Below are 15,359 nucleotides of genomic sequence, written 5' to 3'. Positions count from 1 at the left end.
AGTACTGAGTACTGAGTGGCTGTACGGCACTGTACAGCAAGTACTAGTGGTACAGTGCCATACAGTCACTCGGGGTTTTGCCGATGAGCTTGCCCATCTAGCCTGAGGGGAAGGAGAGCTGGATTTCTTCATGGAACAGTAATAGTTGACATTCGAACGTTCAATTCAACGACGACTCTAGCCACAGTTATTTAAAATGCTTCCAGAAGACAAAGGTTGTAAGAAATGATATTTTGTAACGTACAAATACCCAATACCCAACAAAAAAAACTGCATCAGTTGGTGGTGGCATCCGTGTATGCGGTTGTGGCAAAACCGACTTGGGAGTGCGTAGTATCAAACACAGAGTAGAAGCGCTCAAGGAAAGTGTAGCCGTTGATGAAGTCGAGACCCTCGCCACTGGGCGTGCCGAGGTCGTTGACAACAAGGTAGATGTAGCTGGTGGTACCACCGATGTAGGCGTTGAGCGAACGAGGCCAGATCTGGGCGTTCGCGGTGAGAGTGTAGGTGTTCTGTGCAAATGGTGAACAAAGGGCATTAATACTTGAGACAGAAAGCACGTACGCTGCCAACAACGAAGTTCAGGGCCTTCAGGGCGCTGTACTGGGTGGTGGTAATGCGGAGAAGACCAGTCGTCGCGTCCAGAGTAGCACCAGTTGCAGACTTGTACTCGGCATAGGCATCTATCAAACACTGATTAGACCGTGATTACTCGCTGCACTCGAGATACGTACTGCTGGCGAGGAGGATGAGGGTGGTGCCAGTGTCGACGATACCAGCCGTCTCGGCCAAGATGGTCGTGGTGCCGTAAGTGATGCTCTCGTTGATACCCCAGTAGTAGGATGCGGGTGCGGTGGTGGTGAGAGGTCTGAAATAATAAATTACTGTCAGTCCGAATTCATCCCCGAGCTGCGGAAACTTGGTAACTTACGTGTATGCGAGGGTGCCAGTGTACTTGGTAGCGTCGACTCCGCCGAAGGTGAGCTCTCCGTTGGCGTCTGACTCAGTAGTGGTGGGCTCGAAAGAGATACCGACGACTATCTCAGAAATGATGCCTTGGCTATACAGGTTGTCAGTGACAGTCGGGATCGTCGTGTCCGGGTAATTCGTCAGGGTACCCTCTGTCAAGATTAGGGGCCCGATGCCGATGATACCGTCGACACCGGTGAAGCCCGTCGAAGTGGCAGCAACACCAATCGACTGCGCGGTGATGGTGAGCCCACTACCGAGAGTGACGGTGTCGGTGTACTCAGTTCCTGTAGATAACCGTGAGTATTTCAACTTATGATATTTTTGTATGACATACCAGAGAAGGAGCCAGAGCCGTAGGTGACCTCTACAGCATCGCCAGTGTCGACGCTGGTGCTGGTCTTCACGTACTTGGTATCGGCACCAACCCATGTGTTCGAGCTACCGGTGTCGACAATCAAGTAGTCTGCAATAATACATTAGCACTGCAAGTTTGTGCAGTGTTGAACTTACAGTTTGTGGCGGGGCTGCCAACGCCAACTTCTGCGATATAGCCTACAGCATCGTTTGTCACAGTAATGCTACCAGTACGACGGCTGAGGGTGCTATCTCCCTTGAAACTTTTGAGGGCAGCTGCACGAGATTGGTCGTGCTGCAAGAGGTTGATGGTACCACCAGAGGTGTTCAGCCTCCTAGCGATAGGGAGGGTGACGGGGGAGTTGCGAACTTCAACTGGCGATGCCGCGATGGACAAGGCCAGGAGGAGAGTCGTCAATAGAGATGCAGCTGGGAACATGATTAAACTGTACTGGGAGGTAAGGATCATACCACATTTCGACCCATTATATAGATGTTGGTAAAGGTGAAGACATGGTGCTGAAAGGCGAGTATATGGTCAATCTCATGCACGAAGGCTGAACCGTATGGAAGGCCTCCACACGTGAAGAAACCGAAAACAGGAATCACTCGACAACCGACTCGGTATCATAGCGCACATCTTGGATTCAAACCAGCATAGCGGGACAGGTAGCCTTTTTTTGGCCGTGAGTAAGAAGAACTCATGAAGATGCGCAATTCGACCAGTTTATTCATGGACCAATCAATGGTAAGGGAATGCTTGGCTCACATGGTGAAGCTCACGCACATATGACGAATCCACCTTCGGTCCTTCGCGGTACACATTGCCGGGCGCATAACTGTCGAGACTGCACTATGTAAACTCCTGGAAAGGCTGAGCATTTCCGGGAAAAGTGATAGCGCCTGGGCTTGGTGAAGTCGCATTGAAAAACTTGTTACACTAATGTGAATACCTGCCGGCTCGACACAAAAATTGAGTTGTGGAGTTGCAACTGATTCCTGGGTTATCAATCCTGTGACCAACCGGGCCCATTATTTCTGAATAAGAAATAAGTTTGATGCACATGGAAAACAACGAATAAGACAGTGATGTAACTTTTCGTGGCCAATGGTGTGAGCATGATGATACCAATATCTTGTCTTGCGAGTCACTGCCGTTTGGAGATGGGGAGATCAGGACCGCATGACTTTGCATGAATGATACCTAGTAGCTAGCAGCCAGGGCCCAGCAGCGTTTTGGTGTTACTTGTTCCCCGTTAAGACCCCGACCTCTTCCCAGTGATAAGCCCGGCAGGCGCATATGCCATAGTCTGAGTCCCATAGAGCCACCGAATATTGTTCAAAGATACTAGCATCCGTGTGCTTGTGAAGAGTAGAGTCCGAGTCGCGGCGGTCACCTGATTTTTCCTCATGGTAACATTGGTAAATATCGGTGATTACAAGATCATTGTGATTTGAAGCTCCCATCCATGTTCCGGCCTCGGACAAATACTGTTTAAAATTCCCTTTCATGGGAATCTGGCTCAAAGTCAACATATACGGTTAATGTAGCTCTAATGCTTGCTGCATGCGACGATACGGCGAGCAAGCCTGGGAGCATAATTCCAGAGCTTTGCATCTCAGTATATTTAATGCCGTAATTTTAAGTTAGGCAAGCAGTGGGACCACAAATTTAAACTGTGCTCTAAGAATACTAACGCATAAGTTGCATGAGTATCAACGGTCATTAATGCACTCGAATTTAGCACAAAACACAAGAATACGACAGGGTAAGAGCCTTTTTTATTGCTCCTTGTGCAACACAAATAAATGAAGCGTACGATGTCCTCATGGATTTGACATTCTGTGTAGAATGTATTGAAGACCTCATGCAAAGGTACATTCATTGATTCTCGCTGAAGCGCACCGTGAGGTAGTTTGGGCATAAATTTCACAGTGACCATGATGCATGCACTTATATGTTATCTGCCCGGCACTTTGGGTTAAACGTTTTCTTGCATATGTCCGATTAATGTCCTATCAAGAGTATGATCTATGGAGGACATTAGACAATGCAGTCTATTCTAAGGACCCACAGTGGCCCCGAATGCACCTCTGAATCTGCGAATACCCTGGTGTGGGATATACCCCACCAGCTGTTTTAGACGCACGAAGATAAAATGACTAAGTACGCGTGCGTGAAATAAATATAGTGGAACACGTACTCGACCTTTGCAGACAACTACAAGAACCTAAATGAATGCAGTGGATGTAGTGCGAGGAAGTGGTACTTCACCGAAGGTCGCTCTCAATCTTCCAGTGGCATTGACATAACAATCACATTGCTAGTCTGGACAGGCGGTCAGCAAGTGGTATAATCCGGCGAGTCGCTTAGGGTATTCCGCGGCGAGTTTGATAAAGAAGGGACTACAAGAGCTTGTGATCTAGTGTCATGGCGGAGATACGTGAGCAACATGATGAGCGAATTGTTGTCCTGTCTGCTCGCCGCTGCAAACTTCGCATGCTTATCCAGCTCCTCGTTCCCATGGACGTCCGAATGACCTGATACCTATCGAACAGTTACCACGAACGGGTTGAATGTTGACTGTGTACACAACCTTTACAGTGATAGTCAGTGAATATCTCCTTTGAATTATTCCACCGGCCGCCATTAGTGAAAAATGCTACAAGTGAACGATGCACAAGAAGCTGGTACTTGTGTTTGACCGACTTGACCGGTACTCTTGACTGGCATACATCTGACATGCGAGTTGGAGATATAGGCGGTCTACCTAAATCCCCTTCGGGGTGGCAGTACACAGTTGGCCCAAGCTACTGTGCTATCCTCTACGGTCTATTCGTGAGTGCCCGCCCTTTTGTGAGTTACGCTGTTTCGCAGGGACTTACCGTTATCATGATCGTATGACCAACCATCATTTCCACGCCAAAAAGTGTAACTCACAAAATGGTGGGTACGAATAGACTGTAAAGGATAGCAGGCTCCTTCCCACCTGCACTTCAAGTGTAGAAGGTCGACATCCCATGTTTTGGCAAGGGATCTTTCAAACTCCGCTCGCTCACCCACAATGGGGATCACGTGACTCTCATGCAGAGTAAAATTTCTCAATCCTGACTCAAATACGCACGTACGTACGTATACGTTGCTCGTCTAGTGGGTAAAATGTCAGTAATATTGCTTGTCCTACTTCTCGAAGCGATGAAATTGACAACATATAAGTATCTAGTAACAAAAATAGCGACAGATGATATTGGGAATGCATACATTACAGAGAACGTACTCTACCCAGACTCTGCAGATAGTGCTCTGCAATAAACGAGTCAAACAGCTATAGCAAGCGACCAGGAGGTGCTGGGACACAAGAGAAACAGGTACCCGAGATAATGACACTTTTCTACCAGTGGAATTCGCCTCGCTCAAGCAAACCGCACTTTCTCACCTGGTCGACCTTCTGACAGGAGTACGACAGCCTGGATGGAGTGGATTCTCAGTACATGAAGCCATAACTGCCTGCAAGTACGCACGTATTTCCCGCTAATCTTCCAACCTGGCTCTTCCTTGTCCAACCGCTCTGCTATGGCGTCCCCATCGTCTCCTAGCCCAACAACAACGTCGCTTTTGATTGTCCGCAGACTGCAAATCTTTGGAGCTCCAGCAGCGCTGGCCATCGGTCCAATGGATATATCGAATGGGACGCTGGCTGGTGCAGCACAATCATATGTCAACTTCCTGTGGTTCAGATCGCCTTTGAAGTAGACGAGATCTGAGCGAGACAGGTGGAGGAAGAGGTCTGGTGCCTCGCTGTGAAGGTCCCAGAACGTATATCCAGTGCACCAGAAAGGATGCTGCTCATATTGCCATCTACCGTCTTTCTCGTATTGCTATCAAATGCAGATGTGTGAGTGAAACTTCATGCGCCGATTAGACTACCCCTACCTTCCATCGGGCCCCGAGTCTCCGTAGTGACTCTCGCTCAGCTTCAGAGGCTTTCGGGAATAAATGCCCATATACCATGGTGTTTAGTAACCAGTCCCAGTCTTTCCGCGTCACATCAGACACGAACCATGGATAACGCTTGCCATGGAACCGAATCTGCTTAGCCAGACCAGTCTGTATGAGGAAATCGGCTGGTAAAAATTAGTCAATCTCTCCACCAAGCGTTGTTTCTTGAACGCACCGTACACAAAATCGCAATACAATTCAAATCCTGCGTTATCCAACACGAAGTCAATTCGTCCACCAGTCTTTTCGCGGAGGACCTTAACAGTCTCCCAAAGCTGGTTCAGATGGTTGCCCAGAATATTCTTTTCAGTGGCAGCAAGGTGGTCTCCTCCAGTTGACTGGAGAGATTTGATCTGTTCTTCCGTCATGTTGATCAAGAGTGAAAGGTCAGTCGAATTGCCCCACAGACACACTTGCATACCATGTTAGCAGGGCAAACTTGAGAAACTCTTATCATTACCTTGAGTCAACTCCAAAAACATGAGTCTCTCGTTTTCTGCTTTCTCTTTGTCTGACATGTTCTCTGACTGTTTAAAGGGCTCAGCAAAGCGCATAGACAGCTCAAAGACAGCATCTGTCGATCTTGAAAAAGTGTCACACTGGAAGCGCTGTCAGACTGGAAAAGTTAATCAAGTCTGATGCATACCTTTTGACGGTAGAAAACATCATAGTCTTTCCAGTATTTGCTGACACTGAAGCACTCATGCAGACGACGGTACTTATAGGCCTCTGCGAACAGCCAAGGTGCATTCATGAAGTCCTTGCCTAAAATGTAAATCGTCAGCCAAGATGCGAGCTATATATGGCGAACACGATACCTTGGAAATACTTTGCAATTTCTTTATTCCACAGTGCCACATCACCTTCACCGTCATCAATAATTGGTCTAAGCTTAGCATTTCCACTGAGATCGGCCATGAGGTTGTCCATTCTCTCCAAACATTCTACAAGATCAACAATCTTATCTTCGGCATACTGCTCATTTAGAGTTCGCGAGGTGTCATCTATAGCTTTACCAAGGATGGTTGGTAAACGGACGCCCATGGTTGCATGTGCAAACGAGTACTCGTGGTAGCCCCGATACGCCGGCCATGGCGGGTTGTTAGGATCGATCTAGCAGAAGATATCCCGATGCACATCAGATGGACTGTTCGGGTGACAACTCATGCTTATACTGACCCGTGAGGGTGTACGTGGCCATGGAGCCTTTATATCTTTCTTGCTTGGCAAGTGTCCGAGATGAAGAGTGACGCGGGATGGTGCGCTGTAGGTAGCGGGAGAACCATTTGCTTGGACAATTGCGCTATCACCGTTGTCGATATGCTTGGTTCCATTTGTAGGTGGTGCTGTCTCAGCCATAGATGTATGATCGACTAGATGAACAAGCATAGGAGGGAAGTAATCAGTGTTCATTTCGAAGAGCAGTGAAAGCTTGGAGGCGGTAGAAAGGGAGTTATGAGCGAACGAAGAACGATGGGACAACCTTTATACGACGTTGCTTGTGCCAACTGACTGTTATCTTTTTTGAATGGTGGTAGCGCCAAGAGGTGTTGCTACTCGGTGGCGCACGGTTTTATTCGACGATACACCTTGAATTTTTGAGTGTTTTTCCCAAAGAGGAAAGTTGAGGAACGACGTCATGATGTGATAAAATTGCCACTGGCCGTATCAAGATCGGAAATGGCCACTGGTCGAGCATCTCTTCTATCGCTCAGTCTATATATATCCCCTCGTCTGACCCGCGGTGCACTCTCTTTTCTGTTGCAATTTCATCGACGGTTAGCAGCACTACTACGTGGCAGAAATTTTGAGAAACTGAGTAGTCATCGGCGCCTAGCTAGTCTGCCATCACGGATGAAGTATATAATTAGGCTATACATTTTCAGCCATTTCCCCTGGAGTACTACTCGGGTCATAACAAGGGATATGCGCCACGCGTCATGCTCCACCCGAGCCTAATCAAAATAATCACATGTGACCATGACGTCATTACATTGCTCTCCAAAGGTCACATGGATACGTCGAGCAACTTTAAAGAAGAGAATGCTCAAACGAAAAGCGTCGGGGCTTGCACAAGAAGTTCGTGGGTAACAGCAAGGTCAGGAGCTAGTATTATGTAATGTCAAGAAGTAGCTGATTGAAATTGGTCATGACAAACGGTCCTCCCGAATAGGTCAAAGAAAGAAGGTCTCCCCGGGAAGCCACCTCTTTTGGGAAGTTGACCCCGAAGCTGCCCCGTGACAATTGACTCCCTCATGGTCCTAGTCCTCACCTATCCCTCGCGTTCCTGCAACAACGTTTCCACTTTCGGTTCATAACTGCGTTTCAATTAACGCTCGTTCACAGCTGAAGCGCTGACTCTGAGACGACATCCCGAAATTGTGAACATATCTCGCAAACTTCAAGTGCTTTGGCATTGGAACTTGATTTCGATGCCAATCTAGAGCTCTCGTGATACTGACTAGCATTTACGAGTCACAAACCCTATAATTTCTCATCGATGTAATGCTGCTGCAACGTGTTTCAAATGCATTCGAGTCAGGCTCGCATTACACTACCCAGACATGTGTCTCCCTTGCTCCCGGTCGACAGGTTGATTCCATTGATCATTACGCCTCACAGACTGTCCTCTGAGTTTATCACTGTTGACAACTACTGGGCGCTCACCACTTCGAGTTTTTATCTGTTTTATACTTGCTCAGTAAGGCGTTTCGAAATGCCCCAACAAATTCATTGGACTTCGTTTGGTATCCCATATGTGGTCGAGTTCAACAACGTATCGTTCGCGCCTCGTAAAACCGCATCTCCTTCAGAAGATACACTCACGACCTTTCCTCCACCAGAGAATTCTGCTTCTGTCTCGGAGCAATCTCTGACCTACTCATGCCCATCTGCCACGAGCTCGACATCTTCTTTTTGTCATATCTCGCAATGTATGCTGGAATCCCCACTACAGACTCGCTCATCTATCTCGCGCCTTACATCCTTATCTCGTTCCGCGCCTGGCATGCGGTCAGCGTCTTCATTCTTCAAGCGCAAACACCAGAAATCTCATCCAAGCACACGCAAACCTTGCTCTACAAGCCAAAATGCATCCAACAACCCAATCGACACGTGGTGTTGTATACCCGCCCACGTTCCGAAACCCCTTCCCCCCGTGCCTCAGCAAGAGCCTGAAGGCATCCATGTGGACGGGCTCCACATACAATTTGCCACGCCCTCATACGATCCGCGTGCATCATGCCGAAGCCGAATTGTGCGTCTGCAAAAGACGATTACTAGCGCAGTTGTCGAGGCAGGCATGGATACTCCCTCCTCACTCGAGGAGCAGACGGATGTCTCAACAAACGTTCCTGGCCATCATACTCGCGACGCACTGTTCCGCGGGACATATGGCCAGGTCATGGTCGCTCTCAAAGCAGCAGGCCTTGTTGCGACGCCATGTATGGAGGGCGATATTGCAGGTGGTGCGCAATCACGCCATATGAACATCTCTCTTTTGTCTCATTTATCATTAGCTACGCGTTTGGGCGCGCTTTTTGTTGCACATAGATCCTCAGAGGAGCGGAATGTACAGCTAAGAAAGTTGACACTATGGGGCTAACTGCCGGTCAGAATGTAACCCCTGAACATGCGCTATTTATGACCCTCGGACGATGTTAAATCTACCATCGAAGAATATCTTGATATTTGGTAGATATTCGTGGCAAGGCAAAGCCCTTTCCAGAAATCCCGTACTGGCGATCCAAGTTCGTTCGTCCAAATCTGAATTGTCCGTCCATCGCAGATTTATTTATACCCCACTTGGAGGGGCACCCATACTCCGAGTTCAGAAGCGAGAGTTATTGTCTCCACCTTATCTCTATTATCGACATCCACTACAGAAGCCATGTCTTCTGCTTCCAATTCTCATGTGCCTCTATTCATCCTCGGAGCAGGGATGACCTCGCCCACCTTGTTGCTTATAGCCCAGATGTGACCTTTAATATCACGATCATTTCCTGGGGATTGGGATTCTGAAGCCTGGGCAAGTCCATTCGCTGTTTGTTTCTTTTGAGCCTCCTTGAAGTCCTTCCTTACATCAATCTTATCTAGGGTGCGAATTGGTCTCCAATGTCATTGGGTGCCACAGACGAGCGTGTGCGAAGATAGGAGCAGGCAACCTTGTGAGAGGCACCTCGTTAATGATGCGAAGTTTACGGAGAAGGTTTTTCAGTGATAGGTTATGGGAAATGATACCGCCGGGCCTAGTCAAGTTGATCTTGATCGCACGCACCTCGACCGGCACACAGGGGGTTCTAGAAATTACCCTTTAGGGTGTTTGCAGAGATGGTTGATATTACGGAAAGACCTTGTAGATGATGTACGTCTTTTTTCTTGCCGTTCTTTAGACACCAGATCTAAGGAATTTTGGTTCAGCTTGCTCTCATATTTTCAAATTCTTGCACCATACAAATTGGAAATGATTATGATATAGTCTCAGCCCATTTGAATATCTACCATGGCTTCGATCAGAACTCGGGGTTACTATTCAATATTCCGCCGCGATCAACACGCAAGCAGTTTGGAAAACCGGGCTGTTGGCTGATGCACATCTCTCAGTGAGCACACGTCAGTTGTCCTATTGACGGCCGGACTCAAAGGTCCATGGTCGGAATAGAAGATATTTTTTCCCATGAGGGGACAATCTATTATAGTCGAAGGAAATGGCCTCAGTAGAGCATAGTTTGTTCAGTCACATCAACGGTCGTGCCATCCCGACTTGCAGTTGTGCGTAGGTGCCGGGCTGTTGGAACATGTGGCATCTATCATTCGCCTTGGAATGATCGAAGTGATTCAAGTGAATGCTGCGCTTCTAAATGGAACCTAACAAACAGGAACATCTCCTTGGATATGTCGGTTTCAAAGTGATGTTTGAGCGGTGCTCCGCGCTGGAGCCATGTCTAAAAGAAGGGAAGAAGATCGTGAGGCACTCTGTCGGCCTTAGGACTGACAGGGAGGGCAGTCCACGTGTGGATGTCCAACGGATCTTGCTTCCTCTCAGACAAAGCGCCGAGTTAGCTCCATGCGTGATCGAGAATGCAGAAGATGAGCAACAGGAGATACCGGTGGTTCATGTGCATGGAATTGAGTGAGATAACTATTCAAGATTCATACGAGATCTGACTTTTAGTTCCAGAGCCACAGGCTACCAAAGATCCGAGGTTCTATCTTTACTGGAGAACGTGCAGGCTCAGGCAGGCAGGCTGCTAATCATAAATATAAATTTCCTTACTAGCACTATTCTGGTACTACCTTTTTATCTGGGCCTGTCTTGTTCAAGTTAACAAATACACAGTACTTACTGAACACCTAGGTCGTCTAGAGTCATATAGCTACTGTGCTACTCTTCATGAATCCTTCAGCTTCAATTTGAGCCGGGCTCACCCTGTTTCATAATATCACTGGTAAGGATGTACCAGAGACCATGCGAAACGCATCATGATGTTTCCCATGCCATCCCATCCGAGTTATCGATGTGATTCGGACGCACCAATTCCAGCTGCCTTGCTAACGCCATTGAATTTTTCGCCTCGGACTGATGCATAGCGGTTGCTTCCTGAGGTCCTAGTCACGACAGAAGTTTTACCTTTTCTGAGAGCTAGAAGTGCATGTTGAGCTAAGTAAGTGCCAGGGATCCAGATTTCGCGCAGTTGACCCTCTCGTTTATACGCTGGCAGTAATTTTTGCTCGGCCCTTGCAACTTGAATCTAGTGAATTGCTGTTGCATTTATGCTGGTCGTACTAGTAAAGTCAAACGAAGCGGAAGACCCCTCGCTTATCACGAGTCCGGCCCGTCGAGACCGAGAATGGGATAACAGACTCGGATGCCCGATGGGTCCGATGCCAATGAAAGTATAGGCTGGATAGCGGCAACGAACTCAGATCAGTCAGCTGATCAGGGTCGTATTAGCCCTGGCCAGTGAGTTTGTCATCGTTGTGTCAGGTGCTAAAAGTCTAGTAGCACCCCTACTACTATCAACGATGTCTTCCACGAAGGCAGAGCAGTCTCTCGTCGTCCTCGGAACAGGTGTAATTGGGCTAACGATTGCGTATCTCGCCGCCTTGGCAGACGATGTCTCATTTAATATTAGGGTGATCGCTAGGGAACTTCCTGAAGACATGGATTCTCAAGCTTGGGCTAGTCCGTACGCTGTACGTTTTGTTCATAATGTTATAAGTCTGCCAGCTTCTAGATGACAACCAGGGTGCTAATTGGTCTCCCATGGAACTTGGAGGCAGAGATGAACGAGTGAGGAAGTGGGAGGAGAAAACTTTGTATGTGTGATTTTTTACTGTGAGATGCGTGTTAGCTGATCCTCAACCAAGTAACAAGTTATGGGACATGATCCCAACAGGGTTGGTTAAGGTTAGTCTAATCCCCTACAGTCGTCCTTGGTCATGAGTAAGGAGCCACCCAGCTATTACCCACGAAGCTTTATACCACGCGAGGGCGAGATATTTCAGACTTGTGGTGGAAAGACCTTGTGCGGAATGTATGTAGTTTATCTCATGACTGTGGACACCGGGGATTGAACCACACTGTGGGGGCAGATCAGGATACTTTCCCCCTCTGATGTCCCTGAGCCATTCAAAGCTGGAGTCGCATTCGACACAGTTTCAGTCAATCCAGCCGAATATCTTCCGTGGCTCCAATCCGAGCTGGTCTCCTACGGAGTTACCTTTGAACGCAGAAATGTGAGGAGTTTGGACGAGTTGAGGAGCCTGGTGGGGCCTGATGGTATTCTGGTGAATGCGTCTGCGCTTGGTAAGGGGTTTCTTTCGGAAGTCACTCTCGTAATATTAGCGCAAAGGTTCCAGATCCATTATCGGAGTGGAAGACACGAAGCTATACCCCATTCGCGGACAAACGATCCTAGTACATGCACCAGGTCTGCAGGAATGTTTGTTAGTCGAGTCCCAAGTAGGTGCGTATTCGGAATGAGCAGTGGTAATCAGCTCCTCATCCAAGCCCTGTGATCCCAAAGCCGAGGAAGCTACATACATCATTCCCCGTCCTGGAAAAGGTCAATCTGACACCGCAATCCTCGGTGGGACATTCCAGTCCAGGAATTGGGACACCTCTTTAGATATGCAGATTGCGAGAGGAATATTTGATCGCTGCGCCGCATTGGCTCCTTGTTTGAAGAGTGCCGAGTCGAGAATCCTGAAACATAACGTTGGCCTAAGACCTACAAGAGAAGGAGGACCACGAGTCGAGCTAGAGCGGATCGCGATGCCCTTGCAGAGCACGCATGACCTTATTCCGTGGAATGGGAGTCCCGCCAGTGACCATGACTGCGAACAGTCGATGCTCGTTGTACATGCCTATGGTTTTGGGTAAGCCGTTCTCTAGAAAGTTTGAATGCGATTCCCTAATAACACACCTTTACAAGACCGGCAGGTTTCCAGAGGTCTTGGGGTGCGGCAGAAGAAGTACTGGAATTGGTGAAGACCCAAGTTGCTTTGAAACATGATACCTAGATTTCTGCTACCTTGGTAGTGGGTCTTGTAGTGTCAAAATAACATTTGTTGTGCTGGGAAAATAGGAAATGGACATACTCACGCAAATCTGCGAAGTATGAACGGCACAAATTCGCGCACCACAAGACCATGGAATGTTATGTCACTAACCCCGAGGGGCACAACAGAGTAAGTTGGACAAATGCACACAGTCAGAACAGCCTGAGACAACAGATCATGCATATGGTGGAACTTGAAACTGGGCCATTTCTAAAACACGATCACGTGAAACGACGCGTCGGTTTGTTGAACTGTGTTTGGTTTCTGTGCTTTCCGTGGCCCTGCCACCTGGATTACTTTCGTAGTGTTCGACCACAATAGTCATGTCCCTCAAGGACATCGGAAAGTACGATGTATCTGAAGAGGCGCAAGCTCTCAAAGATAAATTAGCAAGTCAAGGTACGCTTTTAGCATGTAATCTAACAACCTTTCCTAACTTGCTGCTCAGACACTGAGAATGCAGGCCTACGAAGCCGCCTAATGAAGAGAGAGGCCGAGCTAGAGGAGTTAAAGACATCGTTCAACGAAACATTGTACAAGGTCATTTTGACTTCCGTCTACTTGATCATCCAAGTCCACTCACTTCCTAGCTCAACAGCTCAGTACCGAGGCCGATCGTGCTCTCAGGCTTGAAAGCGATCTGGCGCGGCGCTCAGACGAACTCAAGATCGAGAAAATGGCTTCTAGGAATGGAGAAGCTGCACTTCTTGCTGCTCAGGATAGACTGAAAGCTGAAGAACGAGCAGCACGAGAGCTCGAGGCAACGCTTGACACCATGTCTTGCCAGTCCGAGTCAGTCAGGGCTCAGACTTTTAAACTGGAGACAGAGAAGCGAAATATGGAGTCTCGCGTGCGTGAGCTAGAGAGGATGTTGGAAAGTACAAAACCCCAGCCAACAGCTAACTCACGATTGCCGCAGCGAGGTGGGAGGCCTCGGTCTTCCTCTGTGTCCAGTTTCAGATCACCAGCATTGGAACAAGAACTCAATGATATGAAAATTCTCCTGGCGGATAAAGAGAAGACCTTGCGCGACATGGAAATGAAACTCACTCGAGCTCAGGAAGATCTTGTCAAGACACAGAATACGCAATTTTCAGTGGAGAAGGCTACGCAGGCCCGTATCGCGGAGCTCGTATCAGTAATAGAGGACAAGGATGAGGAGCTGGAGGTGCTGAAATCAAGTCAGGGCGCGGGGAACGCAATGGAGAGGGAGGAAGAGTTGGTGAAGAGGATCGACGAAGATGAAGTGAAGATAAAGACATTGGAAAGTCTCCTACGCGAGCAGCAGAGTGGACCCACACAGGCAGCGTATGATAAGCTGCAAAGAAGGCTACGTGCTGAATCGGAGAAGCTTACCAGCTCAGAGAAGATATTGCGAGACCTGATGGAGGAGAAAAAGGAAGCACAAGACGCATGTACCAATATACGCCAGGAGCTGGACAGAACGGATCAGCTTCTCCATGACAGCAAGGAGCGTATTAGAGCTCTGACGGTCATTGAGAGGTATGCTATGCTTGGCCACCAGCCCGATGGATTGCTGATATTGAACTAGTGGATTAAAACAAGAGATTATGGACCTTCGGAGCAATGAGGAATCAGCGCGGCGTTCGACGGCCACTGACCAGGACCATATGGATATCGATGTTGACGACATCCAATCCAACTTCGACAGCAGCTTCCTGTACCCAAATTGCTCTACTCCATTGCCTCCGACGAAGGCCAATGTTTCTGCTCACCCCGGTGAAGCAACGCTCGCCAATTACATCGAAACATTGCTCACCGCTGTAGACAGAATACGAAGCGAGCGAGATGACCTGCGACGCACCCTCGAATTCTCCTCGACCGAGGCTCGAATCACAATCCAGACATTGGAGAAGCGCATCCACGAGCTCACACAGGAGGCGGATGGGGCCTCAGCCTACAGTCGGCGGAACAAACGTCTTGTCCTTTTCATCACAGCCCTGGGCGTCGTTGTGAATCACCTACGCAGTCGTTTGCATGCTGCTGAGAAAAACCAAGTCCTGCACCACTCCCAATTAGTCGCAGAACGAGATGCCATGTTACGAGACCTTCAAAGCAAGTTCGAGGTCTCGTGCCAGCAGTTGACCGTATCGGAAGAGTCGCGTAACCACCTGCTCCTACTGGTCACAGAGCTGGAAGCCAAAGTTCGATCCCTAGCTACCGAAGTACAGGCAGCAGAGTCATCTCACGAGGATACCCGCGATGCACTCCAGCAAGGAGAGGAACAATTAGTTGACCTTACAAGAGCGTATCAGAACATCGAATCCGAACGTAATTCACTCAGCCTCCAAGTCACAAATCTCCAAACAGACTTGGAGGCTGCACAGGAAGAATTAATGGACGCTCATGGCCGCTATAGCGCTCTGCAAGCGCAACAGTTATCCACCATGTCAGCAACTGGGGTAGCTCACGCGCTTCGTGAACAGATACAGGAACTTGAAGGTCGTGT

General features: G+C 48.4%; 6 protein-coding genes across 6 annotated transcripts; 4 read left to right on the top strand and 2 right to left on the bottom strand.

Annotated features, from left to right (window-relative positions):
• Nucleotides 1–187: 187 nt before the first annotated feature.
• Nucleotides 188–1,911, bottom strand: F5147DRAFT_253131 (aspartic peptidase domain-containing protein). The gene is made up of 6 exons (XM_041428849.1): nt 1,483–1,911; nt 1,307–1,435; nt 932–1,256; nt 735–868; nt 565–683; nt 188–512 (listed from the first exon to the last, which is right to left on the bottom strand). Exons 1-6 carry the CDS (start codon nt 1,793–1,795, stop codon nt 276–278), a joined length of 1,257 nt encoding a protein of 418 aa, XP_041298473.1. The 5' UTR covers nt 1,796–1,911; the 3' UTR covers nt 188–275.
• A 2,569-nt stretch (nt 1,912–4,480) lies between these two features.
• On the bottom strand, nt 4,481–7,174 carry F5147DRAFT_669251 (uncharacterized protein). The gene is made up of 9 exons (XM_041435444.1): nt 6,810–7,174; nt 6,506–6,699; nt 6,145–6,439; nt 5,973–6,091; nt 5,787–5,925; nt 5,502–5,738; nt 5,261–5,451; nt 4,849–5,205; nt 4,481–4,794 (listed from the first exon to the last, which is right to left on the bottom strand). The coding sequence occupies exons 2-9, from the start codon at nt 6,683–6,685 to the stop codon at nt 4,741–4,743; spliced, it is 1,572 nt and encodes a 523-aa protein (XP_041298472.1). The 5' UTR covers nt 6,686–6,699; nt 6,810–7,174; the 3' UTR covers nt 4,481–4,740.
• Nucleotides 7,175–8,042: 868 nt separating this feature from the next.
• F5147DRAFT_768097 (uncharacterized protein) lies at nt 8,043–8,930 on the top strand (the record flags this gene model as incomplete). The annotated part of the gene is made up of 1 exon (XM_041440933.1): nt 8,043–8,930. The coding sequence occupies one exon, from the start codon at nt 8,043–8,045 to the stop codon at nt 8,928–8,930; it is 888 nt and encodes a 295-aa protein (XP_041298471.1).
• Nucleotides 8,931–10,095: 1,165 nt separating this feature from the next.
• On the top strand, nt 10,096–10,745 carry F5147DRAFT_253010 (uncharacterized protein). Its single transcript, XM_041428848.1, has 2 exons — nt 10,096–10,457; nt 10,506–10,745. Exons 1-2 carry the CDS (start codon nt 10,186–10,188, stop codon nt 10,651–10,653), a joined length of 420 nt encoding a protein of 139 aa, XP_041298470.1. The 5' UTR covers nt 10,096–10,185; the 3' UTR covers nt 10,654–10,745.
• A 468-nt stretch (nt 10,746–11,213) lies between these two features.
• Nucleotides 11,214–13,048, top strand: F5147DRAFT_669230 (uncharacterized protein). The gene is made up of 8 exons (XM_041435443.1): nt 11,214–11,521; nt 11,574–11,644; nt 11,696–11,735; nt 11,788–11,862; nt 11,921–12,134; nt 12,181–12,294; nt 12,355–12,706; nt 12,763–13,048. Exons 1-8 carry the CDS (start codon nt 11,351–11,353, stop codon nt 12,848–12,850), a joined length of 1,125 nt encoding a protein of 374 aa, XP_041298469.1. The 5' UTR covers nt 11,214–11,350; the 3' UTR covers nt 12,851–13,048.
• A 164-nt stretch (nt 13,049–13,212) lies between these two features.
• Nucleotides 13,213–14,441, top strand: F5147DRAFT_566087 (uncharacterized protein; the record flags this gene model as incomplete). The annotated part of the gene is made up of 3 exons (XM_041430784.1): nt 13,213–13,288; nt 13,338–13,429; nt 13,488–14,441. The coding sequence occupies 3 exons, from the start codon at nt 13,213–13,215 to the stop codon at nt 14,439–14,441; spliced, it is 1,122 nt and encodes a 373-aa protein (XP_041298468.1).
• Nucleotides 14,442–15,359: the final 918 nt, after the last annotated feature.

This window comes from Suillus discolor, assembly GCF_016758755.1.
Source record: "Suillus discolor strain FC423 chromosome Unknown F5147scaffold_4, whole genome shotgun sequence".
NCBI classification, from domain to species: Eukaryota; Fungi; Basidiomycota; class Agaricomycetes; order Boletales; family Suillaceae; genus Suillus; species Suillus discolor.
The sequence above is the reverse complement of the archived record's forward strand: the minus strand, read 5'-3'. Positions and strand labels throughout refer to the sequence as shown.